The 22,714-nt window shown below is 47.3% G+C and overlaps 2 protein-coding genes across 2 annotated transcripts in view; one reads left to right on the forward strand and one right to left on the reverse strand.

The window, feature by feature from the left end:
* Positions 1 to 1,401: 1,401 nt before the first annotated feature.
* On the reverse strand, positions 1,402 to 4,865 carry LOC139060318 (uncharacterized). The gene is made up of 2 exons (XM_070539422.1): positions 4,841 to 4,865; positions 1,402 to 2,189 (listed from the first exon to the last, which is right to left on the reverse strand). Exons 1-2 carry the CDS (start codon positions 4,863 to 4,865, stop codon positions 1,402 to 1,404), a joined length of 813 nt encoding a protein of 270 aa, XP_070395523.1.
* A 14,507-nt stretch (positions 4,866 to 19,372) lies between these two features.
* LOC135905795 (lipase 3-like) overlaps positions 19,373 to 22,714 on the forward strand; it is a 54,250-nt gene continuing 50,908 nt past the window's right edge. Inside the window, exon 1 of the mRNA XM_070538493.1 lies at positions 19,373 to 19,729. Within this exon, the coding sequence (XP_070394594.1) occupies positions 19,685 to 19,729 (45 nt within the window). The 5' untranslated portion in view covers positions 19,373 to 19,684. The remainder of the gene's footprint in view (positions 19,730 to 22,714) is intronic.

Consider the following 22,714-nt stretch of genomic DNA (forward strand, 5'->3'; position numbering starts at 1 on the left):
GCTCGACGACCACGAGCACTCGCAGTCGCAACGCTGGCGTGTTGAGAGTGAGAAGCGAGCCCTTCCTGCTGCCGCTTGCTTCCCTGCGTCTCCGTTATGCGAGCTCCGTTACTGGGTGCACGTGGGAAGACAGCGTGCATGAAGCCACCAACCGTCTCGACTTGCCCTTACTCCTGACACGCTCCGCAGATAAACTCCAACATACGGAACACGTGCAGTGTATGCGCTCAGCCGTGCGGACAGCTATACGCAGCCAGGCCCGCCCGGACTGCGACTTTACAATTGCTAGTAAGTACAGCAGGGCGTGGCATTTCCTGAGGCGCCGTACGTTTGTGCGCATGTGCGAGTAACGGCGGGTGCTTGTCGGAGCATTTGCTCCTTGAATATCTGACACTGCCTAGGCGCAATGGAGGAGAAGTTTCTTTGCTTGTGTTGCATGCGTTTGTCCCCTAGCCGTCCATCGCGCCGTTTTGTGCATTATATATGCATGCCGAGGGAGGTCCTACAGTCAAGAGTCTCTCCCGCTAGTATTTTGCAGAATGTCTAGATATACAGCTGGTATACGTAATTTCAACAACAGCGTACTGCGGGAGCCAGTAGCTACCACAAAGATATTGTTTGAATAAGACAAAAACAAATATTGTGTAATAGAGTAACGAGCGTAATGTTTATACCAAGGCAAAAACTTACAAAAGCTTTAATTAATTGTCAGAAAGTCAGGTGGTACATTAGCTTGAGATAGTACCGAATTATATAGTAAGTAGGCAGAAAACATGAAAGTAAATTTGCCACTAGTTCCAGCCTATATCATTGATAATATGTCGTTAAAAAGTAATCGTGTGGAACTTTAGTAAGGAAACTGCCTGTTCGTGATTATTACGCTGATAAATTTGTGACCGAGTATTCCGAGTGAGAATTTCCGCTGTATATCGTGTTATTAGCTTCGCGCTCGTGTCGTCTCCACCCTCAGCCAGGTGTCGGTACAACGAGCGTGTGTAGAGTACTACGCGGCGCAGCCTCTTAAAGGAGTAGGTCTACGGACATAACGTTTTCTACTCTTTCTATTTTTTTTGCGTTAACTGGATGTCCCGCACATACACATTCACAACCTTGCAAACCAAACCAAAACTAGTTAGTGGAAAAGCTATCAGATCAAAATTATTTAGGACGCTCTGAGACTTGCCTGTATATTTCTTTGTGATATCGAGGTCCAGGACCTCCAGTTGGTGCAAAAAAAAAAATACCGACGATTACGTTACTTCCTAATGCGAAATTTGAGCGCAGCAAATAAGCTGTTTCACCTTTTCGATAGATTGAGGCAAAGAAATCGAGCAACACATGTATGCGCTATCACAGAATTTTTTTTTATTTTTCACACGTATTCCTTTAACAAAGACTCCACTAACAGTTCTTGACAGTCATGAAGGAAGCTTTGTGGTCGGAGAAATAGACTGATATATGTTCGACTTGGTACACCAATGCTTGATTCTCAAAGACGAGATCTATACAAGTGCCTCGCGAGGTTGTCACAGCCGTGGGACGCGTTACGAGCGAGAGGAACGGGATGTTCTCCCGCATAGGTGTTAGGAAATTGCTGTTTGTCGTTATGTCAACATTAAAGTCCCCCACTACTAACATCGGTGTGGATCGATGGACGGTTAATGCGAGTTGCAGGAAGTGCACGACGTCTTTCGTGAGTGCGGTAGGGGCGAAGTAGGCAGCTACTACCAGCAAGCCGTTGGGCAACTTTGCGGCGCACAGTTCGCCGACTTCATGTGACGTGCCAAACATTTCGACTGGTATTGCAGAGAGACCTGTGCGCAAGTAGATAGCGACTCCCGCCGCTCTGTTGTGGTCTCTGCGAGCACCACAGCAGTATAGGAAATCTATGATTTCGAGAGGCTCTTCGGGATCCATCCAGGTTTCAGCAAAGCAAAGTACAGAGGAATGGCGCAGAATGTGATCGTGGTGTACGTCCTTGGCATGTGCGGCAAGGGAGCGTACGTTAAGAGCGGAGATCAACAAGTAGTGCGGCTGTTCAGTCATGGCGAGGCACTTGGCGGTGATGGTGTCAAGTTTGTGGGACTGCAACCGACGAAATTCATCGGCTAGCTTTCTGTCCGGATTGGCTTTTCCGTGGTAGAATGTGAAGTCGTTGTCAACATTGGTCAGGTAGAGTCCGTTGATGTCTGTAGGCGCTTAGCCTCTGCTTCGGCAACGCGTACTCCTGGATCATCTCGACGGCGGCGACGGTAAGCTTCTGCTTCGGCGGCACGCACCTCTGGATTCTGACGGCGACGGCGCTGGGCCTCTGCTCTGGCAGCTCGTTTAGCAGCAGCAGCAGCAGCAGCAGCAGACGGAGGACTTCCATCGGTCGTCTCGCTCATGGCTCAGAAAGAACTGGCAGATAATTTCGCAGTGGCGAACGGCAGCGGCAATTTCGGCTCGGGCGGTGCACATATACAGATCCGCCGCCACCGATCTGGCTCTCTGATTGCCACCGCACAGGGCGAACGGCAGCGGCAATTTCGGCTCGGGCGGTGCACATATACAGATCCGCCGCCACCGATCTGGCTCTCTGATTGCCACCGCACAGGGGTTGCATTGGAGGAGGAGCGAAGAAAGGAATTAAGTTCGAGCCGGCGCTTTGACAACCGGAGACTCGCAGGAAGAGGGGGGAGGGGGGCGGCGTGTACACCCAGCGGCAAACGATGGGGGCAGAAGCGCGCGCAGCAAGCGGACAACACGATAAAGGGAGGAGGGAAGAGATACAGCGACTGACTGATGCCGCTGACGCCGATAGTGAGTCAACCCCAGCTGCGGAGTTGGTTTCAGGGACAACGCCGCCGATGCCGACACAAACAATATGATACCCTCGCTTTCGCAGCGCTAAGAACCAGGTCTAGCCGTGGGAAGGGGGTCACGTATTCGTCGACGTGCCGGGGCCTACGTGAAATAACCGGCGCGTCGGCAACTGAAGAGCACCCTATCCGCCACACAAGAACAGGGGGGGGGGGACCCTTTCCTCCTCTTTCTGCATGGCGGCGACGGTGTTCTATGCAGTCACGTTATCTTGACTCTCTAGCGGCGTCAGCGGCATCCAGCGGTATCAGTCGGTCGCTGCTAGCGCTGGGGGGATGAAAGGGGGGCGGAGCTGGTTACGAGACCGCCGACAACGCCGACGACGACGCGAAACCCAGGAACGGACGCCAAAGAGCTGCGCTCTAAAAAGTTGAACAAATATGCAGGTCCAATGCACATTTTGGAATCGATGTGACGCAAAGCCTCTGTGAAGTGCCAAATGAAATGGTATAAATTTGCCCATTTCGTTCCTGGGCGTCTCATTCCTACCATGCGCGCGCTCATATGCTCTCACGCACCTGTAGTACGCAATGTGCCAAGGTTCGATCCCAGCATCGGGCACGAAATTGACCTTTTTTTTATGTAAGAGCTATTCGGCAGGACAACAGTAGCAGCAGCACCCAGCAAGCAGCCACGGTCAAGAAATTCTGGGAGGGATCGCAAGGAAAGCTTTGCCCTAAAATTGGAAATAGGTACGCCTTCAAATTGAGATCGGCCTTAGGCTTTTTGTGAAGCGTATTTCCGCGAACCGGCACATGCGCCACTGTGTGCTACGTGTTGGGGGTAGTTGATGCGTAGGCAGTTAAATGGTGGTGGTCATGTTTATCCTCTGTTTGCTCCAGTGACAAGACATCACGTTTCTGGTCTTCTTAAATGAAGCCACACTCGACTACTACGGTAAAGGAAACATTTAAACTAATTAGCTCTACGAAGCTCCACCATTGTACATTGCTTTATTTACGTATTTCTCAAAGCTAGAGCACATTGTGTGATGGCATGCAAAATTCAATTTTCTGGCATAACTTTTCTGTAACAGTGCTGCAGCCGATCTTAATTTTCGGGACGATCAGTACCTTTGTACAGCGCCAAAGTAACGTCTGTTGCTAATTATTTCTCCTCTCTAACTTAAAAAAAATCTTTTCTCAGCTACAAAGAGAGAGACTACACTGGAAATGTATAGAGGTGCATACTTACAGCACAACTCTGCTGCGACTTCTTCAAAAGTTAGCCCTATTGCGCTTCCTATACACATAAAAATTGCCAACAGCAATCGGCTTAGTTTCATGGTCAAAAGTTGAAAGATCGTAGCTCCGTTGCTGCCGAGGGCCCTGTGTCAATGAAAGTGCGAGGGTGCTCTGATATTACTTAAATAAATTCACAGGCAGCTGTGTTTGCCCTCCGCAAATACGCGAGGAAACTGGCAATGACAGAAAGGGTTCGCGATGGCCAGGCTACATTAGCTAGAAATAAGGCAGCTGAATTATTTTGTTTTTAATTGGCAGTTTCACCCGAACACCAAGCCTTAAAACAATAGCATCATTGCGCTTGAGCTCCTCAGACGGGGTTCTGACAATGCATGGAGGCGTCAGGGCGTGACGCAGCACGTGAGACCACTTCTGCTGTGCAGCATATACCGGAATAGTGACTTGCAGGAACCGAGCGTGTCACAACGCTGGCGTGACGAGAAGCGTCGGCAGCTGCGTTAGCAGAATTGCATATCGATAGCTTAGAAGATGGGAACTACGGAACACCGTCCGTGTTTGTTAGCGCCCGACGCAATGACTGGATATATTTAGCTCGACCTTTATAGTGTGCAGCCGCTGAGGCCAGCGTGGGTATACCGCAGTGCGGTTTGCGCACGGCACCTCAACAGGAATGCGAATGTGAGCGCGCACTAAGTTCATGGCCGGCAACGGAATGCATAACGCTGCCCTGGCGCCAATACAGCCGATTGAGCCGAGCGGGACAGTGCACTCACTTGGCTTCGTCTGGAGAGCCTCCATAGGCACGCCTACGCACCGTTCTAACGTGGTTTTAAATTTTGAAACGGTGCATGCCGCCACCCGCTGAATGCTGGGCTGCACATTCCGCTACATATGCACAGCAGTTTTTCAGACTCAAAATATTGGTCCGCCAAAAGGCCATCCAGACCATGACCCAGATAAGCAATGGTACCCGCGATCGTTTGTCCCGTGCAGGTATAGTCATATTTCTTGAATAAGGTATGAACCCCCACCAAAAATATATGCCGTACATGAGTTTCACGCGTGACATGTCTCCCGTATAGTTAAACCGACTAATAAGACGTTCCTTATTACCGAACACTTCAAGAAAACACATTTGTATTTTATTGCGATAGCAGTTATGTGGTCACTTCAGTTGCATTTTCGCCGTCGGCGTCGCCGTGATGCTCCGTAGTCCAAGTACGCTAACATCGTGGCCACGCGCCATATGCCGTGGGTGCGAGTGAAAAGCGTGTGAGGGTGAGTCGAGAATGGGGACTTCTCGACTGTGTCAGGAAGGAAGCCCATACCCCCTCCATACCAGGAGGGGGTATGGGCGCTTTCTTCGCGGGCGGCGGCTGCGTATGGCTCGGCTGAGCTGCGAATCGAAAGCGATCTGCGATGGCTATCTGCGATCTGCGAGAGCTGGCTGATAGCTTCATGTGCGCTGTGTTCTCACCGCGTAGTTCGTGTTGAAGCGAGAGGCAGCACGAACGTCGATTCGCTCGCTGCTGCTGCCGCTCTTCCTCGCGCCAGCGTTTAGCCAGCGAGAATCCGCAGTCAATGAGTGAGATGTGTTCATGTTTTCCTTTGCGCATGTTACACCGTGCCTATTGATTTAGTTATTAAGCAAGTGTTTACCAGTTTATACGACCTATAAAACGACTACATGATCACTTACTATAGCTGTCTAATAGTTTGATATCGCCTGGTTAGGCTCCTTGCCTTTCTTTTATGATTTCTCTTTATCTCCGTTATCGCTATCGTTACTTCGCTTTTCGCGAAACTGCGACATTTTTACGTGCAAGTACGACAGCAAAAAGAGGGCATAATGCAGTTCACGTTTCTTATGTGAGGTAAAGCTATAGCAAACCCGTACCATAATGCTGCAGAACTTGTTCCTTTACCGGCCGTGGTTTCTTAGTGGCTATGGTGTTGGGCTGCTATGCACAAGGTCGCGGGATCGAATCCCCGCCGCGGCGGTCGCATTTCGATGGGAGCGAAATACAAAAAAAAACGTTTACTCAGATTTAGGTGCACGTTAAAGAACCCCAGGCGGTCCAAATTTCCTGAGTCCCCCGTACCGCGTGCCTCATAATCAGAAAATGGTTTTGGCACATATAACCCCATAATTTTAACTTGTTCCTTGGTGTGTTTCTTCCGACATGCAAAATTCAAGAGATTAATTCCAGGCGTTCAAATAAAAGCAAAGTCAACATACATATTGAAGGCGTATGTAACTTTCCTGCGTGTATTGTAACATAATTAAAATAGACAAATTTTATTAATCACTCGTCAATATCACCTAACCTTCGCGTGTAACGAAACAAGTGGCATTGCGACACGCCTTCAAGACGAATTCACCCGAAAGGCGAAGCATCGATTGCGATATGGCTTTTATAGATTGTAAAACGGCATTTGATTCAGTAGAGGTACCAGCACTCAAAGAGGTATTGCGTTATCAAGGTATGCAGAAAGCTTACGTGAATATCTTGAGAAACATCTACAAAGATTCCACAGCTACCTTGGCTGTCCATAGAAATGTAGAAAGTTGCCAATCAAGAAAGGGGTCAGGCAAGGAGACGCAATCTCTCCCATGCTATTCGCTGCATGCTTATAAGAGGTACTCAGTTGCTATTATACTGTATATACGTATGCGGATAGACATGTAAAATATCTTTTTGGTAGCCATAAATTAATGTAAAAAAAGTTTGTGTACCTACTGAAGGTACCCCTCACTATCAATTACAGAATATATTCTAATTCTCAGGTCGCTTGACTCGATTTCACTTCCACGGTTTTTCCTTCGCGTTCGCCTGCGCATTACGCATCGATCCATTTGCGCACCTGTTCTACCGTGTAATCCAGCTGTTGACAATCCCTTAGCAAATTAGCAGTACTTCTTTCTCTCGTTAATTCAGTGCGGCACCATTGCTTTAATTACCTCCTCCTGACCTGGGCCGCCGCATTGCCAGAACACTATTTGCAGTGGAATAAGTTTGGAATAAGTAGTGAGGCGCGACGTTAGTTAGGCAGGTCTGTTAGGCAGGTCAAGGCACCGAACAATGTATGACCAACTGCATAAATAATGCAAACGAAATGAAACATCCCAGTACGAGCCAACGCTAGAGGTTATGCACGTGGTTAAACGTTAGTGTTAATGGGGATCCAAACGTTCAAACACGGAGCTACTTAACGCCTTACAGCACGGCTTCGTAGTGCTGTCCCTTTCCTCGTCTGACGTGTCCTGGCTAATTATCTAATTATTCTTCGCAGTCGGTCACGCTTCGGTTTCCATGCTGGTTTTCTTTTCCTGCTCCCATGCGCGTCGTTTCTTTCATCGTCCATCGTCTTGTCGAGCAACTATTTAATTTGCCGATGCCTAGCTTCAACGTTGCTTACATTTGTTGGATTGGTCTGTTTATTAAAGAGACGCTATTGTTGCCTATCCTAGGCGATACGGCGGTGGCGTGCCGGCACCGCCGTCATAGTCGCGTAGTCGTTGCAGTCGTCGTCCCCGTCCACTGTCCGTGGCTTCGTCGGTGCGTATCTCGGCAGATATACTTATGGATACATGGTTGTGTACGAAAGAGCCCAACAAAACTCTCTATACGGATTTCATATAATACGAAAAGTCATTTGATACAGTACAGATACCAGCAATCATGGAGGCATTGCGAAGTCAAGAAACACAGGAAACGTACGGGAATATCATAGCAAATATTTATAAAGACTATACTAAAGACCATAATTGCGTAGAAATTTCAGATTTAAAAATGGGTCTCGCAAGGCAATGCAATCAGTTTTTTGCTATTTACTGCATGCTTAGAAGTATTCATGCTATTGGACTTGGAAGGATTAGGAGTGAGGAATTAATTTCGAATTCCTCGGCAGCCTCCCGTTTCCGGATGCTATTTTCCTGATCAGCAAGGCTAAAGATGACTTGCAACACATGGTAGAGGACTTTAGGTGACAAAGTGTAAGAGCAGAATTGAAATTATTGTACCAAAGACGAAGGCATAATGTTCAGTAACCTGGCAAAAATAGCTAGAAATCATGATAGCCAGCGTCAAGAGCTTGTGCAAGAGTACGTTAATCATAAGCCAATTCCTGAGAAGGAAAATTTACAGAGCCTTAATAAGATTGAACGGGAACGCGAATGGGCATGGGAACAAGTTAAGGACTGCCCAACGTTAAAGAACGATGAACACAAAAATGTTGGACACAACGTTAAGAGACAAGAAGACGGCATTGTTGATTCGAGAGAAAAGGGATGAGCCGACATTTTAGTTGACACTGGAATTTTAAAAATTCGGCAAAGCCACTTAAGACTGTTTACGTGCGGAAATGCGAAACCGTTACAGTCCTTTTAGGGAAGGCTTGCATCGGAGAGAGCGGACGCGTGTCGTGTCAAAATATTTTTGCAGCGGAGACCACTGGATACCCACGAGAATTTGGTGTACGCAGATTCAGCTCGTCACCATAAATCACCCGACATCAAGTTCAAGATGGGGGGGCTCGATTTTTGACAACTATACGGCCGTTTCCAAGTTGGCCACACCGGTGGGAAAGCTAGACCTAACAGCTGCACGGCGTAGTTAGACCCACCTGGGTGTAAACCATGGAACGGTAGTCGGTGCGGGCGATACGCCCAACTTTCTGACAAGAATTTAGGCTTCTGTGGACGGACAACTCGTTTCTCAAGGAGAAATTGAAGAAAGCGCAGGATAGCGAGCCGTAGGATCAAGGAATTTAGCCCGCGAGCCACCGCTCGTCTCCGGCGCAGAGCCCCAACGAGGCAACAGCAGCAAGAAACTACGCCTGAGACATATAAAAATATCAAGCCGTATGCCACAGCTAGCCCGAGGAGATGATAAGATCATCATTCGACCAAGAGGCGGTCTTCGGGTCACCGACCACGGGGCCACCCGACTGGGGACCAGCATTTACCCCGCTGCCGAAATCCCAAGAGAAGTCCAAGACGAGGACACAATCTGTCCCAATTTTCAACAGAACATCATCGAAATGAGCACACCCATGGAGGCGCATGCCGATAAATACCAGAAGATGTCCCGCATCACGACCGCCAACCAAACGTTCGAGGCCAGCGCTTACGAAGCCAAAGGAGTAATCCACGACACTGCCCGAGATATCACAGCTAACGTCCTTAATAACGCCCAGCAATCTAACGGCCATCGCTGCAAAACGCCCCAGCAACACAACGACGGTGATAGTCCTGTTCGCCGGCTTCTGAGTACCAACATACGTCCGATACGGCGGAGCCCTGCTGTGGTGCTCCCTCTACCGCGAGCAGACTGACTTGTGTAATCAGCGCGGTCGCCTAGGGCACCGCGCATACGTGTGCCCAAACCTGAACGACCACCTGTGATGCGGCTGCGGAGCGGCCAACCCTCCGCAAGATCACCAATGCAAACCCAAGTGCCCGCTTTGCGGCGGCAACCACCAAACGGCCAACAAGGTGTGCAGGGCACGCTACAAGACAGAGTACTGGTGAAACGCCGCCAACGGGAACGACAACAGCAAGACTACCCGAGGAAGCCAACGCTCGTCAACAACCTAGAGCAGCGGCACCCTCCTCTCTACCAGAACACCGGAGGAAGAGGTCCGTCGAGATCCCGCAACCATTCCAGAGGAAGAGGCTGGTCGAGGGCTTGCTCCCGATCCTGGTCAAGATCTCAGAGTCAGCCGCCTGGACATGTCGGACCCCGCAAGGTTAACTGGGCAGGCGCAGTCAAGGGGGCACGCTCGAGGTCCGTGGAAGCCATGTCTCAAGGGAAATGGAATAATTTAGAGGCCTACATAGCGCAGCTAAAAGAGATGTTGACTCAATGCAACTAGAAAATTACAGCTTCAGCCGAGGAAAACAGGACTCTGAAAGAGGAATTACACCGTTACAAACAAACGGAACAGGTTACAGCCGTAGTGCCACCGCCCTTAGCTGTTACACCCACAGACTAAATGGAGGTAGGGGCTACACCCCCATCACTGAAACGCAGAGCCGAAACCCAGGCCAATGAAGACAAACCCATACGCACAACAACCGAGACCAAAGTCCTAACAGAAATTCAGTAACCAATAAAAGGATTAAACTAGTGCATGACAAACTAATCCGACTGATCTCCGCCTTTTATGAACATGTAGAGAATACAGATCCAACAACAAAATGAACACCTTCAACAGCGACACCTCGCAATGGAGGCGTGGATTACTCCCCCGCCTCCCAGCGGTCACGGCGAGAGTGCAACAACCTACCTCGTCGTCCTTCAGCGTGATACAGCCGGCGATATTCCTACATCCGCACCTCATCATAGCTATAAATCCGACCTACACGATTTGACAATGGAATTGTAGAAGCTACGCAAACAAGAAAGCAACTGTACACCAATACCTTACGGAGAAAGATAAACCCGATATCATTCTATTACAAAAGACGCACGGTCTCGCTAAATTGGCAGGCTATCACTCGATCGGCCATGTCGACGGGGAGACCACCTTAGGCGAAACGTCACAGTTAAGCAACACGACACCGAAATTACTAATATAGACAGTATCTTTATTGAACTCGTTCCGGAACGCAAGACACGAAAGCCTCCTTATACTCAACGTACACAGCAAGCCCAAGCACAAAAAGCACAGATTTCTCACACTCTTTAAACCCACCATGAACATCGCCGACAGAAATCCCATCATAATCGGAGGGGACTTCAACGCGCCGCACGCTGCCTAGGGATATTTTAACGTGTTTCCCAAAGGCCGAGAACTGTGGTACGAGGGCTTAACTGTCATCACCAATGCTAGTACACCCACACGCGCGAGCACTAGCTCCAGTAAAAGCTCCACATCCGATCTAACGTTGCCCTTGAAACACATCCGCGGGCACCTGGCCGAACACATTAGAGGACCTAGGCAGCGATCACTACATCATCGCGATACACGTTCAGGTCAACCCACGTAAGCCCACGGGGAAACAGTTCAAGCTAATAGATTGGACCAAATTACGCAAATCATGCGAGAATCACGTCCAACACTTCAACGACATATTTGACACCGGACTCACACCCTTAAACAGGATATTAACAATGCCAGACCAATTGTACCTCCTGAGGCACACCTCGAAGAGATCGACAGCCAGCTCCTCCACATGTGGAAGGTAAAGCAATTGCTCAGAAAGAGGTGGAAGACACAGAAACACAACAGAAACCTCAGAAAATAATATTTGGCAGTCAAAAAGTTGTGTTTTCGGGTCACAAAAAAAACATGTGCACACGGGATCCCCCGCCATTGGGCAATGAAAATGCCAAGCTAGATGTGACGCTTCCCGGCGAGAAGGACTTCCTGATTCGGATGGCCGTCAAGCGGGTCTCCCAATTTGTTCAGCTGCGAGTAGGCAGGGTCTCTTGAGAATTTAACTCGTCACTTGTCGTACCTTTAGTTGCTCGTCATTGACGATTCAATATTTATTCAGCCGTCGCATTCCGCCTCTGCGAAATGAAAGTTGGACTATCCGAGCTATTAGCTCAAGCTTTCGTCAGCTACACTGGATTCCATGAAGCTGTAGCGTCCCTGCCGAGAAGTTAGAAGCTTTCTAAATCTCTCAAGCAGCATCAAGCACTGTGTTCTTAAGCAATCACCTAGAGGGTGCAGCTTTTGTAGTAGCAATTCATCCGGGGAATTCTCCCTCCACGACGCCTGTTTCGGCATAATGCTCCAGTGGTCCAAATGTTAGAGGGAGTGTCTGAAGCGCTGTTACTTATCCTACCATCTTTATATGACTTCCACAGAAACGAGGACAATTCTTGCAAGTGGAGCGCTCTCCCTTAAGTAATCCACCAGAAATTAAATGAAACCAACCAAAGTCTTCCGAAAAAAACATATATAGTAGACAACAGCTGCCGAGGTAAAGCTACCTCCTAATGAGACTGAATAGCTTTCAGGTTGTCGAACCGAAAAGCTTTTTAGTTTGGCTCAGGTTCAGGTTCAGGCTTACGCTTCTGGTTCGGTCTAGGTCAAGCTCCCGAGCAAAAATATGACAACTGGATATAAAGAGAATGAAAAGTTTTCGAAAACAACGTTTTACAGCCCCACCGACGAACCTAATTAAGCGAAAGATAAATTATTTCTACCCTTACGTGACTCGGACCGAAGTATCTCTGGTGTCTCGTTATTACGCAAGCAACTGAAAACTTTCGGACCAGAGGCGTGCAGGCGTACTGTGATTTATTTAGGAAGGCGACAGTTCCAAATGCGCTCCATTTAGCTGCGTCTGTAGGCTGGCTTACACTTGCGTGCCCCTCGCTCGTTGACGTTGAGGAACCAGTGAGAAAATAATATACTAAAGTTTGTCAGCGACACACGCCTACTCTATGATAAGCGCTGCCCTTACAAAGGATGTTCTTTTCTGTACAGCCTGCCACCAAGTTCAAACGATGCACCCACGCAAGTTCCGCTATTTCAAAAGATTGGAACTGAAACAGTGTCATGTGCTTTTACGTAAGTGTTTGAACTACACACCTACCACGTTCCGGGCTTTTGTGTCTTTATGTAGTTGGCTATATAATTGATAGCGATAAAGTATTTTATGGCTATGCGATACTGCACCCAAAAACCAGTCGCCGAGGTTGGGTTTCTCCTAATTTTCTTACTCGGTGAAGTTATACCAACCTACAGCAAAGAACTGGTATCACTCCGAGTACCTGTACCAAGTAAAGAAAACCTACGCAACACTGAATATTCCTCGTAATTCTGTACAAAAATATTTATTTCATGCATATATCATGAATTATATTTCAAATATATCATGTACGTACCTACATAGTGTGTAGATTTCTTCACCGTCATTGTCATATGGAGCATTGCCACGTCACAGGTGAAACCAAGTAGAACCAGGAACAACGTTAGGAGTTTCAACGCTGTAAAATTCTCCAGAGTAGTTGAATTACTACTGCAGCCCAGCCGACTTTGTAGAGCATTAAAACACAACAGGGAGTTCAACAGAATTATTCCGGCCGCTTTCCTTCAGCAACATGTTCAGGCGCACCGAGAAGGCCCTAAATAGTTATTGCATAGAGTCTCTGTCATGTAAAAATTAACGACATAAAGAGTATCAGAGCTGAGTTGAGTGTACTTGAAGTTATACGAGTCTTGACTAGCATGGGAATCATTGTAGATTACGCGAGGCTTCGAGCCTTCTTCCAACACTTTCCCTCTGACGTGCCCTATAATAAAGGTGTTTTAATCCTCGTTCGCAGTTTCAAATATTCGCAATAAAATTGTAGAGTATAATTCGAAATGGCACCTTTTCTCACCTCCAGCTACCCGCCTCCCCAGAACTTGTGGTGGAAGGTCCGGGAGGTCCACTGGGATCTTTTGATTGAGAACAACGTTATGCAACTCGAATGCGCCAACGACAAGCAGTAAATATATATTTGGTACATGCAAAACATGAAGAATCGTCGGCCTATTTAATGACATTGCATAAAGCCCAGGCGTCCGACAGCTCTGCTGCAGTGAGCAGTTTGTTTGTCTTGGTTTTTTCGTTGTAAATATCTGCCGCATAATGAAGGCTGAAATTACACGATTCTGTCAGTCATTTCCAGCAAAAGCCATCCGTTATACTAAAGAGCAGTCATTGTCCACTCTCTATGCCAGAACGAACAGGTGAACGTAAAAACTATATCTGAGGTAATAAACTTTCGATAGCTTTATTGGGAAAATAGGCGCCATTAGCATTTTGGAACGCTTCCTTGACTTTTCAAGCAACCGTTTTTCTTTTTTTCTTGACAACGTGTACTACTCGTACTTAATTAGTTGGTCGCCCGGCCTTGAGTGGTGTAGTTCTGCCGGCATAGGCCACAAGGACTCCGAATATTTTACAACAATTAAATGCCTAAGCACGGTCATCAGGAAAGATTATTTTTCATCACTTAGAAAGAGTAATAGAAGAAAGCAATGAACTTTTGTTTTAGCTGGAAACGTTGCGTTCATCAAAGTCCCTACTGCAAACTACAAAAACGGGCTATCGACGCTTGGAAAGACATTTCTCACAATGTAAGTTTGTTATCTATTTGTGGTGCAGAACAGGCAGACCGTTCTTGTGCATGCTATGTTATATATATGGTAATATTAAATACCTGCTCCAAGCTATTTTCACTGCGAGGTTGTGTTGCCACTCCTTCGTTAGTATGCATCAGAGGTAAAGTCCTAAAACCTTACCCGTGTTATCTTTGTTCGCTCTTTTAACAAGGTATAAGAATGCACTAGTTGGAAATTCTAAAGAAAAGCGATTACAGCGCGTGAACAGACAAGGAACAATAAAGGGGGATAGACAAAAGCGCTGTTTTTTAACGTATATCCGCCAATTACAATACACGTAGGCAACAAAGGAAGTGTGACAGAAATGGTCGCAAAACCAAACAAAGAACTAAAGGTATATAACAGAACATTGTATGCCACACTACGCCAAGGAATGACGCTGTAGCAGTGTTTGTCCATGTCTCAAGCTTTGCTTGCTTTTTTTCCTTTTTTGTGACTTCACAAGTGCACCTTTACCGAGGCTTGTTGCTGTTCGTGGGCACTTCAAAAAAACTTCGGCAGCATGTTACATTCCTGTAGCACGTGAAGGCGTAAGCCTGTTGCACATTTGGTAATGCGCCGTCTCACATGGTCGCGTTGCTGCTTTCGCCTTAGGTGCGGCTTCTCGCGCTCGTATAGCGGGGTCAGATTGACGCCAACGACGTTTCTCTTCGGCTTTACGTTGCATCGTCTGGGCAGGGGGCTGAAACGTATGCTGTTCTGCGTGCTGTATGGGTGATTACAATGAATGTATGCACTGTTTGCTTCACATTTTTTTTATTACCGACATGGCAACATACAAAACAAAACATTTTTTAAATACACGACAGTCACGACAAAAATTTCTGCCATTGGTTGGCGGTCACAGGGCTAAAAACGCTTGAAATTCGCAAGCTCAGTCATCACACTGAGCCATGTTAGTTCTTCTTTTTGCAAATCATACATTTCCTTAATATAATAAATGCGTCACGTTGCTGAGCGCTTGTAGCCTCAGCCTTACGGAGGTTGTTGTTGTTGTTGTTGTTGTTGTTGTCCTTAGTGGCCGTGGCACATACCCACAGTGGGGGATTGGCCAAGAATCGGGCGGTTTAATTAGGTGCCTAAAAATAATAATGATAACAAGAAAGTTAACAATTTGGGCGTGTGAGTTTAAAAGTAAACGTTTTGTGTTTGGAGAAAAAAGGTATGAGTCATTGCTTACTGGGGTGGGAACCACTGGTAGGGTTGACTGTTGGGCTAGTTGGTCGTCCATAATTTGAAGTAGAAGCTTAGCGCAAATAAACCACGAACACAAGGGAGACAGACAAGGACAAGCGCTTGTCCTTGTCTGTCTCCCTTGTGTTCGTGGTTTATTTGCGCTAAGCTTCTACTTCAAATTATGGGAACCACTGAGAACGTCACGTCGTTTTTCTTTCTTTTTTTTCCGTACCAATCCACTAGGCGCCGCGTTTCTGTACGTTGTGTACGTGATTTCAATGAAGGCATACACTGTACGCTTCACTGTGATGATTGCTTGTAGCCTCTACATTATGACAGGGATGAGCCATTGCAACTTTTGCTTGCTTAGGGGGGTATGAGTCATTGCTGATGATGAAAGTTTTTGTACAACTGGACGGACTACGCGTTTTTTTTTTTCAAGGCTATCGGGGTTATGAGCCACTTCAGATTTTCGCCTTAATAAATGAATTAAATTGAATTGAATGACGATTCGCTTTGGAGAAACTGAAAGTTGGCTAATGCCGCCATCCCTGGCTATGGCTGCTGCTTTTATTATACATTTTGTCCAATCATTGATATCTTTGTCGATACCTGTGTTGTTATATTGCATTTATTAACATTGTACTCCCTTCCATCTCTAATTCCATAAGGGTCCTGAGGGTAACAATTAAATTAATAAATAACTCTCTTATCTTCAAACTGTGGCACGAAACCTCGTTCAGTGCAATACTGGACAAGAACTTTTAAATCTTTTAAACCACAGAAACAATGAGTGTTATTGGCTTTCCGTCCAACAATGCTGTAGAGTATTATACTGCCTAGATGCAAGAAAAAGGAATTTGTTTCGACGCCATGCCAGGAGGGACCGAAAGCTTCTTTGCGACGCACACAACCTGTTCTTTGTCCACTGCGGAATTCTATGTACTGTGGCTTTTGAAATACGAACACAGGTGCCGCCATTCTGAGGGTCTATCTCGGCGTAATGCCCGGCACGATCATCGAGCGCTAATGGCGGTTGACATGTCCAGCACCTCACTGCACATTCTCGCATAGGCACGAGTTCGAATCCCATTGGCACTAGTGGGCAAATTTCTGTTTTTATTCGCCCTATGACAAGAGTTACGCTCACAATCGAGGAGCTGGCCGGACGGCTACCGCAAATACTGCGACAGCCACCGCAATCGGTGCAGTTACCAATTCGTGCCGCAATTGCCGATTCTCTTACAGAATGGCTCTGACCTCTGGCCTACGCAGGCTAGTGCGGCCGTACATAGGTAGGTCAGCGAAGAGCATGCGCCAGATATGTACAGAGTGTTCGGGATAAATTTGGCACTTGTAAGTCAAAAACCTAAAGTGGCCATAACTTCGGTGGGACGAAATTTATTTCAAAGATGAAAAACGGGTGTAAAGCTGAAAATGTGGCAAATAAAAATCGCTCGGTGAAGCCACCCTTAGCATCCACAACTGTCCTGAGGTGGCTCCGGGACCTGGCGCATGCGCTCTACACGGTGTCCGGAGAGAGATCCGCAAAAGCAGCTCCAATCTTCTCGATCAGCGGGGTCTTCGTGTTACTGGCATTGCGGTTGGTTACTTGCTCAACCTCGCCCCACACGTACTAATTCATAGGATTGCAATCAGGGTAGTTAGAGGGTCAGCTTTTTGGACCGGTGAAATTGTAAAAATTTTCGGAAAACGACTTGTCCGTTTTCCGAACGTTATGGCAAGGAACCGAGCCTTGCTGCCACGTGTAGTGTCATCCCGCAGTCGCCGTTTCCACCCAAGGCTTCACAACAGTGTACAACAGATCCACATACCAATATTAATTGAGCCTGAGTCCCCATGGAAAGGCGCTTCAGGCGTCTATCTCACCACGCTCACTGGACACATATCCAAACACCATCACACTTAGGGGAAATTTGGTCTTGATGACACACTGAACATAGGAAATCACCTTCAGCCGCGGCTTCATAGTCTCTATTGCACCCATGCATATTTTGTCATGTTGCTTCTGCGGTGTTCAAAGAGCACTGAACAGCTGTCTCTATTGCGGAATTCGGCTCCCCAAAACAAGTCGTCATGATACAGGTAACTATTTTATAATATTTCGGTGGCTTCCGCACGTCCAGTGCAGTTCCGTTTGATTTTACGGATTTACCAGACACCAAAGATAAAAAAAATCACATGTAAATTTAAGCAATGTGTATTGGCAATGAGTATTTATCTAATAATACAAACTTTCACTGACCAACGCCCATGTGTTGGTCGGTGACAAAACCGGCCGTAGATCTAGAAGACACAGCTCCGCGTGCAGTAACATTCTTTATAAGTACAGATATGTGCTCAAAATACTCTAGCGACGATTTTATGCAGTGACTTGCGTTCATCTTTAATGTCTCATTTTTATTTTTTGTTGTGTTAGTGTTCTTTTATTATCATTACTTCTTCGTCATTTTTTTATTCCTTTTAGGGCAAATTCATTTCTATGCATGTAAGTGAAACAGAGTAGTCAGAGCGTGCTGCTTTCAACCTCTCCAGGTAAACCTAATTCAACCCGACCTACTTGCGCCGACAATACTATGCAGCAACCGAATAAGGGCCATTTAGGCATATATGCTCTCTTCCACACAAATTCACAGTCGCGTTATTACGCGACTGAGGAATTAAAAATGATATTCTTGGGTTTCCGTGCCACGATCTGATTATGAGGCACGCCGTAGTGGGGGACTCTGTATTAATGATGACCACCTGGATTTTCTTAAACTTGCAACCAATACGCGTTACAGCAGCGTTATTGCCTCGGGGTCATTATTATACGGAGCCCCCAACTACGGCATTCCGATGGGGGGCGAAATGCAGCAGCGCTCCAGGAGAGGATATTCTCAGGCGTACAATGCTGCACTGCAGAAGCGAGAGTGTACAGGAATCGAACCTGCCACCTTGCGCTTAGCAGGGCAGACTCATAGCCGCTAAGCTATACCACAGCGGATGACGGCTAAATTACGCACCAATGCCAGCTCAATTTATGCTCAATACAGCCGCGATCACCGCAATGACTACTGCGTTGTAACGCCGCCTATAATAAACACTACCACCGCCGCCTTGGCTACAAAATATTGATGAGAAATCACAAATGGCCGTATGCGGCTGTAACCAAATAGAGTGTGTGCAGAAGAAAAACTGAAGCCAGAGAAAGTAAGTAAAATTATACGCCGTTGGCTACCTTACTGCAGGGAAGGAGTAGGAATTGACATAAACATGAAGGTAAGAGAAAGCGATAGAATTTGAATTGAATAATGGGTTTTTTAAATGCCAAAGCTACAATTTGATTATGAAGCACGCCGCAGTGGGAGACTCAGAATTAATTTTGACCAACTGGGAATCTTTAATGCACCCCCAATGTACGGGACACGGGCTTTTTTTTTGCGTTTCGCCCGTCATCGACATGCGGCCACCGCGGCCGGGATGCGATCCCGCGAACTCGTTCTTAGCAGCGCAACACCATAGCCGCAAAGCCACCACAGCGGGTGATGTAGTCACAGAGCGTGAACGTGCGAGCTATATACATTCCTAAACTAAAATTAGTATGCTATTGTCTGTCGGGCTTGCGTACTGATCTCAAGTATATAGAACAGGAAATGCATTTCACTATAAGGACCACTCGTACACTACTTCGAATGCCAGCCTAAAATGTTCGCTTCATTTAACATACGCTGTAAAACACGCCTTCTTATTCCGCACACGCGTTGTACAGAGGTAGACTTTTCTATACCTATTACCCCTTTCCCCCCTCCCCCTCTGTATAGAACCAATAAACATGTATTGTGAAAGAGCTCAAAAGACACAGCTGGCGCCGTTGGCCAATACACAATTGCGTCCTCCGAGCTTTAGCGGTTGCGCCGCGTGGAAACATGTGTTTACATTGCGTCCGTGACGCTGCAGCCTACGGCGGGCGGCGCCAACACGGACGTTACAGAAAGCAGTACTCTTAGCGCCTCATCCGCGATACTGCCAGCCACGACTGAACATGCCAGCGCTAATCGCCTTGGCGATGGTGCACGGCGCCACGGCGTTGCTCGCGGAACCGCGGCCGCGCAGGGTCGACTGCGGCATGCGCGAGGCCGACACGAAGTTCGCGTACAACTTCCGCGTCTGCGAGCTCGCTGGGGGACGCGAGCTGAGTCTAGCACAGTACCGAGGCCACGTTCTAACTACTGGTGAACGTGGCCACCTACTGAAGGCTCACCCACGCCTACAAGGAACTAAATGCATTGCAGAAGAATTTCGGGGCCATGAACTTCACCGTGATTGCCTTTCCCTGCAACCAGTTTGGCAAGGTGAGTGGAGACTAGCAGCGCGCTGCCTTCACCCCTAAACAACGAGGATAATTGCAGGCGTGCAACGCTGCAATGCAGACGCGAGGGTGTACAGCGTTGTGGATGTTATTCGGTTGTTTCGGGCAAAGCGAGTCCTTGTTGCACAGTACACGTGCTAATCTCTCGTGAAGCGTAATTCGTGTTAGCGCGGTAGGAGTTCGCAGTAGACGCTGAAAGTAGAAAAAGTGTAAACAGTCTGCTCATGTCTCTAGGCTAGACAGAGTAATTGTGCGCGTACATGGTTTTACGAGACCGTTTCGCCATTTCGTCTGTGTGGTTATTCCTAGAAAAGCCAACACGACTGGGCGCCAAACGGAATACATGATGTCCACGAGGTGCTTGGCTGTATACAGGTTCCGCGACTGAAGCAATGATTGCTTTTCTGTGAAGCCTTGCATGAATGTTGCACAGAAGCTCCAGCGGCTGACCTTGAGTTTGGTTCCGGCCAGAGCATGCGTTTTCCCCGCATTTCCTTTGTGCACCAATGAACTTGGTTGCTTCCAGCATGGCACCTATCACTGCTGTAAAGCTCGTGGTTTTGATCTAGATATGTCGCACAGTCGTTATCTATTTAAGGCAGGAACAACAACGCCTCACCGCTCCGCTATCTTGAATAAAATAACAGAACCATCTGCGAAAATTTATTTTCTGCCGCCATGATTAAGCAGTCATAATAACTTACGGAAACACCCAAGAACTTTCAGCAAAGACTGCACTACCCACGCCTGGTGGGCATTTACCACCTGTTTTGTTTTGTATTTGGCTTCTTTTAGTTACATTTTTTTCCATATCACCTGTGAAAGAAAGGAACACTCCAGCTTTACAGGTTTATCTATTTACTCATCTATTTATAGATTTCATGTATATTTCTGAATAAGAAAACAGAATGTACAGGTAACTAACTCAAAAGATTTACTCATTATTTTTTTATTATTCACTTTGGTGCACGTGTTGCAAATGCGAGATTGAAGCCGAGCAGTAGTGAAGTCTCATCAACTTAGCTGTAATGCTAACCTAGCACAGCTTTCGAGATAACCGGCCTTAAAGTGTGCTACGAAATACATTAGCATTCCAGCTAGCAGTCTCGCAAAAGCTTGCATAAAGCAGTGCGGGTCGATCCTAACTGTAACGCAAATGCATTCTTCAGTACATTTCAGGGAGAGATATCTTCAAAGCGGCGCTAGCCATAGGATTGTTGCTAAGCAGACGAAACATTACTTCTGTTTGGCTACAATATTGCATTTCGAACATAGTTATAAAGTTAATCGTCAAAAAGCCATATAGTGAATATTTTTACTCAGCCGCCTGAACTTTGCAATTTCTTGCGCAAGTGACTCGCTTCGTCAGACGTATAATATGTAAAATTCACTTGAACAGGCCGAATTGTGCTACGCTCCTCGAGATATTAAAAAAATGCAAATCGATTTAAGTAAAACATGGTAAATTGATTCCCCTAGAAATGTTCTTGTTACCATGACGGAGGAAGAGCCGGGAAAGAATTCAGAGATTCTGAACGGCATACGTTACGTGCGGCCGCGTCATAACTTCAACCCTAATTTTCCACTGATGGGGCTTGCTAACTGGAAGGAAGACGAAGTGCTTCTATTGTGGAACACGTCTCGCCCGTCTCTGTGCTTTTCTGGACTTCTCACTGCATCCGTGGGGTCTACAGCCCCCTCCGTCGCGGTGATGGATGTGCAACACCCCGAGGATCCTCCCGGTTCCCGTTCACCCGCGGACATCGGTTCGAGGAAGCGAGGGAATACGTCGAGTGGTAGCGAGGACACAGAGCTGTACTCCGCATCAGGTGACGAGTCCTCGGAAGACAGCTTTCGACTTGTCCAATACCGCAAGGCTAAGCGAAGAATTATCAACTCATCTTCGGCGTCCAGCTCGAACACTGTGAAAACAGCGCCTCAACGATGGCCTCACTCCATCTTGTTTGTGCCACAGAACGCTACCGACAACCTGCGCGTCCTCAACAGGCAAGCACTCTCTGTGTATCTCGAAAACACAGTGCCGAACGAGATCAAGGATGTCAGGATAAACACTAAGCGAAACATCCTGGCAATCGATGTGATGAACCCGAGCGCGCTGACCATACTACAACATGTAACGCAGCTGGGAAACATCAAGGTCCGACCCATTATGCCAACGAATGGTGCCACAATAACAGGAGTGATCTATGATATTGACAACGAAATTCCTAATGCAGACCTCCCAGTTCTCATAAAACCAGCAAGTGAACACAACGTGATTGTGCATATTTGTCGCCTCGGCAACACACGTTGTGTGAGGCTAACGTTCAAAGGCGACTGCCTTCCACCCTACGTGAAGGTCGGCCTCTTTCGCCACCAGGTTCGACCATTTATCCCAAGACCAATGCAATGCTACAATTGCCAGAAGATTGGACATGTGAAGGGTGTCTGCAGAAATTCGGCCGTGTGCCCTCGATGTGCCGAACCCCACTCAGAAGACAACTGCAGCGCAACCACATTGAAGTGTCCTAACTGTCAGGGTGATCACTGCGCCTCTTCCAAAGACTGTCCCCAGATCAAGAAAGAGATCACCATTCTTAAACAAATGGTGAGAGACAATTCTACCCACAAAGAGGCCGCTGTGAAAGCACGGCGAAGACGACGTCACCGTCGCAGGTCTTCACGACGGAAAACGTCAAGCTTCCAGGAAAAATCAATGCGTCAAGCATCATCATCAGCGGAAGTTTCCAGCACTCCGAACACCAATGTTGGAAGGGAGAATACTGCAGATCTCTCTCCACAAAGGAATGGCCGCCACTTCCGCGTACACGACCGCCAGAAGAGCCGCAGAAGAAGCCGCCCCCTGTACAGCAAGGTGCTGTATCCGAGGAGTCGCGGAAAACAGATGAACAAGTGATAGCACTTATTAGGCCTTTAATGAATGCCATTCGCGTGTTGCTAAGCAACA

The sequence above is a fragment of the Dermacentor albipictus genome, chromosome 5 (genome assembly GCF_038994185.2).
Source record: "Dermacentor albipictus isolate Rhodes 1998 colony chromosome 5, USDA_Dalb.pri_finalv2, whole genome shotgun sequence".
NCBI classification, from domain to species: Eukaryota; Metazoa; Arthropoda; class Arachnida; order Ixodida; family Ixodidae; genus Dermacentor; species Dermacentor albipictus.